At 42.0% G+C, this 11,196-nt stretch overlaps 1 protein-coding gene across 1 annotated transcript in view; it reads left to right on the top strand.

Moving 5' to 3' along the window:
- The first annotated feature begins 6 nt into the window (after positions 1-6).
- LOC117020135 (cAMP and cAMP-inhibited cGMP 3',5'-cyclic phosphodiesterase 10A-like) overlaps positions 7-11,196 on the top strand; it is a 28,914-nt gene continuing 17,724 nt past the window's right edge. Inside the window, exon 1 of the mRNA XM_033102382.1 lies at positions 7-149. Coding sequence (XP_032958273.1) covers positions 9-149 — 141 coding nt within the window. The 5' untranslated portion in view covers positions 7-8. The remainder of the gene's footprint in view (positions 150-11,196) is intronic.

The following is an 11,196-nucleotide window of genomic DNA, read 5'->3' as shown; positions in this document are numbered from 1 at the left end:
TCCTGTGTATGCCCATCGTCAGTCGGGGCAGCGTGATCGGGGTGGTGCAGATGGTGAACAAGATCAGCGGCAGTGCCTTCTCGAAAACAGACGAGAACAACTTCAAGATGTTCGCCGTCTTCTGTGCGCTAGCCTTACACTGTGCCAACGTGAGTGACAGTCCCCCCTGCCCTTCCTCCCTGCTCGATGGTGACGTCAGAGCCTGTAAGCCAAGGATTTTCAGTTTTCTCCTCCCATGTAAGATGCCTTCGTAAACCAGAAACAGTGGTTCCTGGTGGCACGCATTTTAGAAAATGCCTTAAAATGCATTGCAAGAAATCCAGTCTCCTAGTGTGAATTTTAGAACAGAAATGTGAAGTTAAATAAAGGTAAAATGTTCAAGCATAAGGTTTCTATTTCATAATACCTACTGAAATGAATAAGGAGAATGTCTTCTAAACCCTGCTTGTTTGTCATCTGTACGTTATTTGTGATTCTCATACAAAAGTAGTAATGACTCATAGTTAGCACCAACCAGAAAGTTTCTTTGTGAGGAAACGTGAGGCAGCTGCTTAGCACATTTGTCAGATGTGTTATAGGTGTTACTCATGTAATCCTCACTGCAGTCCGACCCTGTTTACTGAATAATACAGTGAGCTTCTGTTTATTTTATGAAGTCTCATTTTCAAGTAGTTGGATTTATCATCATTTAGATTTTAAACGAGTTGAACATTTCATGTTCTCTAAACTCTAGTAATCATCTAGTGACATTATTGGAATTTTGAAGTTAGGGAAAATTTTATTAACCTTTTTATTAAGCTCAGTCAATATAAGGGGTAGTTACCACCTTAATAATTTAGAGGAATTGCCTTTTTGGGAATAGAACCAAGTTCCACAGCAGTAACCTTATAATGATTGGGAACCGCCGAGTGATGACTACAAACAAAAATGGCAAAAAATAGCATCTAGTGATTAGAGAGAACCATTTGTAACTCAGCAGCCATCCTCCCTTGGTGTCACCATGGGGCCCTCTTTTGGGGACACTTGTTGTTATCTCATTGGAAATAAACTAATACAATTGTCAAATATTATTTTGCTTCAAGCATTAAAAGTTGCAAAGAAGGTAATTTCCAGTATATCCTGTATGTTGATTTGCATCATTGTTTAAATGAATCCAGTGGAATCTAGGTGCTGTAGTGTCTTGATGCCTGTATAGTGCATTTAAAAAATACAATGACAGGCTCTTCTGATTGGAAGATTTAGCATCATTCTTTTCTCTCTCCGAACATGTATTTCTCTCTCCGAACATGTATTCCACAAAAGTTTATTCTAATATAATATATTTACAGTTTAAAGTATTTTATTCATTACCCTGATAATATTCTAAAACAGACATTCATAATGTGTTAAAAATTAATTTTAGGTTGTGGTAGTATATATGTGTTAGTATACAGTTATATTAGTATATTACATGAGTCTTACATATGTGATCAAAGCAGCCATGTTATGAAATTTTGATAATTATCAAAATTAAAAAGTACAAGTGATTGCAAACTATTATTTCTTAATAAGATGGCTATGGCTTAAAACAAAAATAGTTAATGTACCCATTCATAAATATTACCTATTGTTAGAAGGAAACTAGGTTTAGCATAACATATTTACACTTTTTTATTTTGTAAAGAATTTCAGACAGAAAGCAAAAGTGCAAAAATAGAACAAAGAATTCCCTTATACCTTTACCCATGTGCCTCAGATGTTAATATGTCACCATTTTTGCTTGGATAATTCTTTCTTTCTTTCTCCTCACACTCTTTCTCATTCTAGAGACCATCTTTCTCTGATATATTTGAGAATGTTTCAGACAAAATGTCTTATAACCACTAAATACTTCAGTTTCCATTTTCCAGAAACAAGGACATCATCTTATTTTTCCACTGCATAATTTAAAGAATGGAGAACTTCGCATTGGTACTGTATGCGTTTGTTAGGGCTGCAGTAACAGATACCACAGGCTGGGTGAGGTAAACAACAGTCTCCTGAGGCCTCTCTCCTGGGCTTGGAGGCGGCCTCCATCTCCGAGTCTTCACACGGTCGATCCTCATGCATGTCTGTTTTCTGATCCCTTCATATACAGGCTCTGGTTCTGTTGGATCAGGGCTCGTCCTGTTGACCTCATTCTCTCTTAATTACCTCTTTTAAGGCCCATCTATAATTACGATCACATTCTGAGGTGCTGGGGGTTTCAACATCTGCATTTGGGGGGCACAGTTCAGCCCCTAGCAGGTAGTAGGCACTTTAATCCCTAGGCCTCTTCAGTCTCCTTGAATCTGGGGCCATTCCTTACCCTTTGTCTTTCATGGCCTGGGTATTTTTGAAGCATATAGTCCAGTTCTTTTACAGAGTGTTTCTTAATTTGGTGTTGTCTGGTGTTTCCTCGTGACTGTTTTAAAGGTACAGTTTTGCAGGAATATCACAGAGTGATGTGTGGTCATTGCATCCCCTGCAGGCAGGCACATCCCACTTGTGGTGATGGTAACTCTTGTCACCCGATCAGGGCGGTGGCTGCCAGGTCCCTCCACTGAAACTTCCCCCCTTTCCCTCTATTTTAGGAAAGCGTTTACACATACGTCTCTCTATCCATACTGTCTCTCTCTGTGAGGTACACATTTATACCTATAATCTAACACCACACAGTTCCTTCCGGCATCTCATTTCCGTCTTTGGGACTTCGTTCTTAGACGTTGAGACCGCTGGCTCCCACGATCAGCATCAGTTTTGCGCCCGCTTGTCTTTCTGTGGTTAAGGACGCCATGAGAATTGCTTTTATTCATTGGTAGTTGGGAGCAGAAGGGTTTTAGTACAGAAATCTTGTTGGTTTGTTTGCTTGTCTTAGTTTCAGGTGCACAAAACAACATAGTGAGCAGACAAAGTGATCCCCCCAGTGAGTCTAGCCCCCATGTGACACCGTGCCGAGCTATTTATTACAGTGCTGTTGACTAGATTCCTTATGCTGTCCTTTACCTCCCTGTGTGTGTCAGCTATAATTGAAACACATATATAGTGGTTTTCTTAAATTGAACTCCACCTGAGCTAAGATGCCAAAAAATACTGCTTGTTCCATCACCAAAAATTATTTTCAATGATATATTCGCTCAAAATTTATTTAGGTCTATCTCTTTAATGTTTTGTGGAAACTTTAGAAAACACTACTAGACCTCATTAATGCCAATCCTTTAATTTGTCCCTTTGTTTTAAGAGGTTTTTGTTTTAGAGACATTTGAGAAAGGGGTTATGTTGAAAGGAGAGGTAGGCAAACCTCATATTAGGTAAGGGTATGTGTGAAAGTTAACGAAATAGATATTGAACCTCTTAAAACCTATCACGTTTTCGTGTATCCTGTGAAGAATAATTGTATTTCCAAGAATACATAAATGCCAATGTAAACACTACTGTGTTATTAGAGGAGCTACACCAGTGGGTTCAAAGCTCTTCTGAGCCAGGAGTTTTGCATCATAAGAACCTGGGTTCAGTCAGCACCACATAATTATCCCAAACTAAATACTAAACTGAAATGATAGACATAACACTCCTTCGGAAAGTCATGAGTAAGTTCACAGACATTCTGTTTGTACACTGATTCTTTTAGGTAAATTATTTAGGGTAAAATCTCTGGAATTAGTTGATATTGGGAACGACTTGTAGTTTTTCTCAACACTTTGAAACTGTTTCTGCTCCCAACAGTGACAGGTAGTGTATGTGCCAGCAGCCGTGTCACGTCGTCCCCTGGCTGGCTCGCCCTGGACGTGACGCCCTCCTGTCCTCGGGGTGAGTGGACCTAGGGCTGGTTGCCTTCAAGGTACATGTTGAAATCTGCGTGGTGCAGCTTCAGTGCTCCAGCTCTCTGTGGAGTTTGTTACCAAATTTTTGAGTTTTTTTACTGCGGTGTTTCTTCTCATTAAAGCCTGTAGAAATGATATTGTTTTGACAGTTTCTCCAACTCAAAAAAAGAGTAACAGCTTCTCACCCTGCAGCTTCAGGATGACGCGTCTTCTCCACTTCCCCTCCCAGGCGTTCCGGGCTGAGGAAGAGTGGGAGCTGCGTTTATTTCAAAACCGCTCCAAGTCAGAAAAAGCCGCTTTCCCTATCTTTCAAGTCATACTTCTTGCTTTGTTGAAGAGTACGCATCCTTCTAAATATAAAAGAAAACGGCTCCCCATTTTATGTCGGGCTCAGCGGGGTTGCTGAGTCTCCCACAGAGGAAAATGGTGGTTCACGGAGCACCCAGGTAGAGGCCACGGCCCGAGTTCCAATCCTCATGCTGTCGCTCAGCCTGACGTTGTCTGGGCAGGTTTGCTTCGCCCCTCTGAGTTGTTTCTCCCAAGCTCCAGATGAAATGAGGAAAAACCGCTTTTAGTGAGCATGGTCCCACACAGCTAATTGCACCTGCAGACTTCCTGCCTTTCCTTCAACGTCCTCCGTGTTTCTGGAGAATATACGTACACACTGAGGACGATCGTACCCATGAAAAGGCTTTGTGCAGGATGAAACGCGGCTGTGAATTGCTGGCTACTTTTACGTCAGGTGAAGCGTGTCGGTCCTGGGAAATTCAAAGTATTTCAGCTCTTGCACAAATCACTGTGTCCTACACCAGGTCATGTTTCCTCCACGAAAGGTGCTTCTTGTACTGTGGTAATGTTACAGCACATTGAGTGTCGTTCAGCCCAGTGGTCGTGCTTGACTAAGAGTCCTGTCCATACGACATGGTGCATGGCCGCAGAAACTCGCAGTATGTCTCTGTTCTTTCCTTTGTTTGTGCTTCCATGAGATCCCATCACTTTCACTGGATTACAGGCCAGGTTTCTGATCATCCTCATTGTGTTTTTAGCAGATCATTGCTAGTGCTATCAATGGAAAGATACCAATTTAAAAAGACTGAACGAGGCTTTTAAATTACAACAGTCAGTTAAGTTACTCCCACATACTATGATTTTAAAGAAACAATTAAGTATGTTTCATTAAGCTAACGTGCTAGTAATACCTGTTACATGTTTTGCCAGAAAAAGGAGTCCTTTAAAACAGGTTAGCTCTGTACATTTTGGGTCTGAAAGCATTTAACATTAACGGAGTAGAAAAACAATCATTGTTAAGGGAAAGCCAATGGACTAGGGACACACTCATTCCTGAATTCCGCACCGACCGAGCCTGTCCTCTGTGCCTGAGGGTGGACATCAGGTGAGCAGACCAGGGACTGCTGTCATTCCATAGGACACTCACTCTGCAGCAGGTACTGCTCAGGACACTTTACGCAGGAAAACTCACTCTGTTGGTCGCACAACAACCTTGAATGAGGTTGTTGTTATTATTTCCATTGACATTAACAAAGGGACACACAAAGTTCAAGTAATTTCCCCAGTTCCCACAGCAGGTGTGTGACGGAGCCCGGATCTAAACGTGTTCAGGGGCTCCAGCCTCCTTGTTCTGCCTTCACTTGACTCTGCCCTGCACCAAGATTGCTTCTAGGAGAGACACACTTTCCGTGGTTTCTAAGGTATTTATATATAAAATACAGAGCTAGTGCTCTGAGGAGGGTGTGATTAACTTGGCCAGAAGTGGGGGGAAAGTTCAGAAAAACCTTCATAGACAAGGTCATGTAGATGATAGGGCAGAGACAGGATGAACCAAATCGTTTGGAATAGATATCTTTAGCGATTTTTGGTACACTTCAAAGGAGAATGATGTAAGTTAAATTTACATTTGTGGATGATGAAGTGACTGTTGAGTAGAAAGAACACTTGAGTTCTGCATGTCTCCAACAAGACTTTTCTTAGAAGTAACTGAAATGAATATTATTTGGTAATGACAAAGCTATATCCTAAAAATGACCTGTTTGCTTGTTTGTAGGAACATGGTAACACAACACACACACACACACACACACACACTTTTCCCTACAACATCTTTAATTTGAATAACTTAGGATAAATTACTGACTAACAATTCCTAGATTGCATTTTTAGGTAACATGAAAAATAAAAAAGTATAATCCCTGCCCAGTGTACAGTTATTTAGATAACCAATTTTAAATGAGTACACACACACACACACACACACACACACACACACACGTCTTCAGGCACCAGAGCAGGGCAATCTCCATTCTGTGGTTGACTTTAAACGTGCCCTTTCCACCAGGGCACGCTCTGCAGTGGCTGTGGCTTCACCTTCAGATGCCATCCTTTCATTCCCTCTGCCTTTCCATTTCCAAGTCATCCTCTAACCACTTTTGAGTGAAAGCATGCTGAGTATGGTTCAAAACCCAAACTTGCAATTAGGCAGCCATGATTTCAGTACTAGACTCATCACTTTCCAGCTTGTGGACCTTGGGCAAGGTGGCTTGTTTCCTTGAGCCTCTGTCTCCTCGGGTGGTGAGTGGGAGTGCTGCCCAGCCTGCAGGGAGTTGTCGGGACTAAAGGAGGTAATACGGATGAAATTCTAAGTCCAGTGCCTACTCCACAAGAGGTGTTCCAGCTTCCTGCCTTTGTTTTTTACTCTATTGTGAATAGTCATTACAGCCATTTTCATAAAATCTGAATTCATTGTTTACACAGACAGCGCGTTGGTTCTTTCCACAAGCTAAACTGCTTTTCCTTAAAATTGGGATCTTCCTCATTTGCATACTGGAGAACAGCAAGAAAGAGGTAATTGATGTCTGCCCTAAGCAAAAAACTTAAATTGACAGAGTAAAGGAAATCAGTAATTCTTACTTAAAGGGCCCTTGTATTTTCCATGCAGTGGAGTGTGTTGGGGTCACAGTTTGAGAGTCATTTTTCTTGTGTGTTTTTTTCCTCTTGGCTTTCTTCTAAATGCAAGTCTGTCCTTGTAGCAGGAACATGACATGAACAATCATGTCCTCGTACCCCCCCCCCCCCCCCCGCCATTGGCTTCACATCAAGCCAAGGATTTGGGGCTGCTGCTGTCACTTTCCAATCTCAGCACGGACAGACAGCATTCTCTCTGGTTTGTAGACAGTACTTGCTTGAACCAGCCAGCCTATAAGAAACAACATCTTAGACACGTCTACTTCGGGTGTGTCCGAGGACAAAAACTCAGTCCTTTGCACTTTGGCACTCTGGCTCCATTCACTAGAATAGCTGTGCGGGCAAAGAAGTCACATACGAAATGCTGGATTGTAGAAAGTGTATTTTTAAGCTCTCGCTTCTTAGTTTTAATCAACTCGCTTCTTCGGGGTGCTAATCTGTTGAGTTTTCCTTGGTTCGCCTCTTCTTTCTTGGACTTCCTCTTTCATCCATCCATTGACCTAGTCACGTGACATTTACTCACCTTCACCTAGAGTTGCGTCTCCTGGGGGAGGCCACACGTCCAGGACTATGCTTTCCGTTTGGCTCCTCCTCTCCCACGGCCACGGCCACGTCTCTGGCTTGCCACAGGCTTGCACGTCCCAGGACTGCGGCCTCCGCCTCTGCTGGCCCGGCACCCCCGCCCCCCACTGCTGCACTATATTGTGCCACTCAATAAATAGCGCAAGGCTGCTTGTTCCGCGCTTTCCATACTGCGTGGATAGAGTGTGTCTTGGATTTCAGGATTTATTTAGAGAACCAAATTAATTGTGTTTAACAAATAGTTTGTGAATTATAATTGAAATGTGAATTAAGTAGACAGCGGGAAACAGTGCACAGTTGATAACAGCAGGACAACTGTCATTACACCTCAGACTTTCCCAGAGGGGAAGTTACTTGTCTTATGGATCCCCACACCCGGGGATGAGCTGGAAAACCAGCTCGCTGCAGCAGAAGTGTCCTTACTCGCAGTGCCTGCCAGTTTCTGCACTGTATACGTGCCTGTGGACAGTCCTGGGCTCCCACATGACGTGCTGACTACCGAGTCGGGACGTGATGTGCTTCACTGGTGCCTGTGAGACAGCACAGCCACTCACAAATAGGCCACCAGATTCAACACAAAGAGACAAGGGGGGGGCAGTGAGTGCTAGTATCATCACAGGTGACTAGATGGGCGTGCCAGCAGCACTGAGAGCTGGGCACCGCTTGGCCGTGTTCTCAGCCCATGGAGCCCGCATGTCCTTCCCTGGGTGACATCCTGCAGCATCCACATATGCACACGGCGGACCCGAGGCACAGAGAGTGAAGGGATTGGCCGAGACTCATGCAGTCGGTACATGCTGCAGAGCCCATGCAAGCCAGGCAGTTTACCTGGGGTCTGGCTCTCAGCTGCTGTACGTGGAAGGGCTCCAGGCCTGCAGGGGACACTCATGGTATCAGGGTGTCCTCTGAACCCCGTCAACTCTGAGTATCGTGAAGTTGAGCCTAGAACAGGCCACAGGCTAACCTCTGAAAGCATCATTAACTGAATACTCCTGGTTGCCAAGACGTATTGCATGCCATGTTACACGATTATAAATGGTTGTATTCTTATCATCCATGTGGTAAAAATACACTGTGTGACACTCCTGTTTCCAGGTTGTGTTGCTTCTGTTTTCTGTGCTTTTTCCATATCCCAGTGCCTGAGATCGACATGTCGTCATAGTAAATGGCACTGCCTCCCCCATCAGTGCCTTCTGGCTGCACTCAGTCGTCCTAGATTATTTATGCAAAATCAACTGTAAAGAAAACGTAGCTTTCTGCCCTCAATAATAATTGCAGTAGGAGGAGTAAGGTGAAATCATTAACTAATGATCCCTCATTATATTATTTTCTCTTCATTTTGGAGGTCGTCTAGAAAATAGGCATTAAAACATCTATAAAATTTGCCAATACTATTTCTTAAAGTTAAAATGCATATGTTACCTACACTAATTACAAAATAAAATTAAATAAAATTTTAAATTTAAAAATGTATAGCTTTACAAACATTGTAATTTTATGAACAAATTTATAAATATGTTTATAAATAAAAATAAAATGTATTCTCATTGGAAGTCATAAGCTTGTACAAGGATGGTGAAAGGAATAAAGCACCTGACAGGATTTCTGAGAATTCCAGGAAGTAAGGTGTGCAGAGCATTTAGTGTCCTGCAGCCTAAGTGCGCAGCAGCAGTAACAGGTATGATAGCAGTATTTCCTGTGACTTAGTGTAGTGACCTTTGCTAGCAGCTGTCCCATAGGATCACACTGACGTAAGGTAATACCGAATATCAGTCAACACCGGCTAAATCCTGTCGAGGGTTCGTGTTCACTCTCTGTCCAGGATCTGCATTATCGTCTCAAGTGGGACATTGAACAAGAAAATAACTGCTTTTCCAAAGAAGCTCATGCCATGACGGGAGCACTTTGCAATGACTTGTTTGCAAGTGTCCTCATGTCATGTGGTTTTTTCCCCTGAAATTCATGCATCACATATATAAATTACCACATACCTTGAAAAAGTCCGAAAGCATACATTTTATAATAATTTTACTGCTGTTCATCAATATACAGTAAACTGCCAGTGCTTGTAGAGCGTACAATCTGACAGCTGTGTACCTCGGCCGCCCGGGAGGCCCTCGCCACGGCCAGGATAACAGTGCCCATCACCTCAGATGTCCGTGGGCCCCTGTGTGCCCCCCTTCACAACCCCCCCCGTCGTCTTCCCCCCAATTTGGGGTAAACACTGATCTGCTTTCTGTCACTATAAATTGCTTTGCATGTTCTAGAATTGTTTTATATAAATGGAATCATAAAATCCGTCTTCCTTTCTGTCTGGCTTCTTTCACTCAGCATCGTTATTCTAAGGTTCATCACACGTAGAAATAGTTCATTCCTTTTCATTACTGAGTAGTATTCCCCTGGTGGGTTGACCACAGTCTATTTAGTCACCTGCTGCTGCACATGGGAATTACTTCTAGTTTGGGGCTCTTACAGATGAAGCCGCAGTGAGTATGTCCTTGTATGGACGTATGCTTCCCTGCCCCTTGGAAAGGCTGGGTCATGTGCTCGTGACTGTTTTCCAGGCTGGTTGTGCCTTTTTACATTTCCAGTGCCGTGTGTGCATGTTCCACTTCCTCCATTTGCTATCTCCACGTTTGGTGAAGCGTCTTTTCAAATTGCTTGCCCACTTTTTTGTTTGTGATTATTTGTTTTTTTGTTATTGAGTTTTGATAGTTCTTGCTGTATTCTAGATACAAGTCATTTATTAGATAGGCTACTTGCAAATATTTGCTCCGAGTGTCAGCTTGTCTTGTTCCTGTCTGAGAATAGTTTTAGTTTTAAAGAAATCCGATTTATCACTTTTTCTTTTTATGACCATGCTGCCAGCATTATAGCAAAGATTTTTTTCCTGTGTTTTCTTCTAGAAGCTTTATAGTTTTAAGTTTTCCATCTAGATCAATGATCCATTTTGAGTACATTTTTATATGGGATGCAAGGTAAGGATTAAAATTTGTTAATTTGTTCATTTATTCATTCATTTTCCATACAGCTCCCAGTTGTTCCAGCACCATCTGTTGCATAGGCTCCCCGTTTTCCTCTGTCTTGACTCCATGTCCTTGCTGCAAATCAACTGGCCATACACGTTTAGGACTATTATGTCCCCTTGATGAACTGACTCCTTCATCATTTGAAATGACTTTCTTTATCCCTGGTAATAGTCTGCTCTGAAATCGGTTATCTGATATTAATACAAACATTCTAACTTTTTTTTGACTGGTGTTAAATGGTATATCTTTTCCATCCTTTACCCTATTTGTGTCTTTAAAATAGGATTCTGGTAAACTGCATACGTTAGGTCTTGCATTTTTTATTCGTTCTGACAGTTTTTTCCTTTTAACTGGGGTCTTTAAACCATGCACGTTGTATGTTTAGGTGTAAATTCACAGTGATTTTGTTTTCTCTTTATTCCGTCTGTTCTTTATTCCCTTTTACATGTCCTTCTTCCTTTAAAATTGACTATTTTGTATAATTTTCTTTTATGAAACAGCTTTTAACTGATTAAAATTTTCCATGAAGAGTTTCATTGATTTTGAACCTGTTTGATAATAAATAAAGATGCAACTGATTACTTTTCAGGATTAACTGATTGACAGCAGGGAAAATGGAAATGTATCTGAATTTCAACCAAAAATATTAGCGGTTAGGGAACAAAACTATAAGTGGGAGGTTTAAGAACAGCCAGGAACACCTTCATTCCTTTTGGCCCCGTGCACTTTTTGGCATATCTTTCTCAAGTGTATGAGTGAAAATCTACGTATTGAAATAAACTGAA

The sequence above is a fragment of the Rhinolophus ferrumequinum genome, unplaced genomic scaffold (assembly GCF_004115265.2).
Source record: "Rhinolophus ferrumequinum isolate MPI-CBG mRhiFer1 unplaced genomic scaffold, mRhiFer1_v1.p scaffold_88_arrow_ctg1, whole genome shotgun sequence".
Lineage (NCBI taxonomy): Eukaryota > Metazoa > Chordata > Mammalia > Chiroptera > Rhinolophidae > Rhinolophus > Rhinolophus ferrumequinum.
Note: the sequence above shows the minus strand (reverse complement) of the source record. Positions and strands in the feature narration are given on the sequence as shown.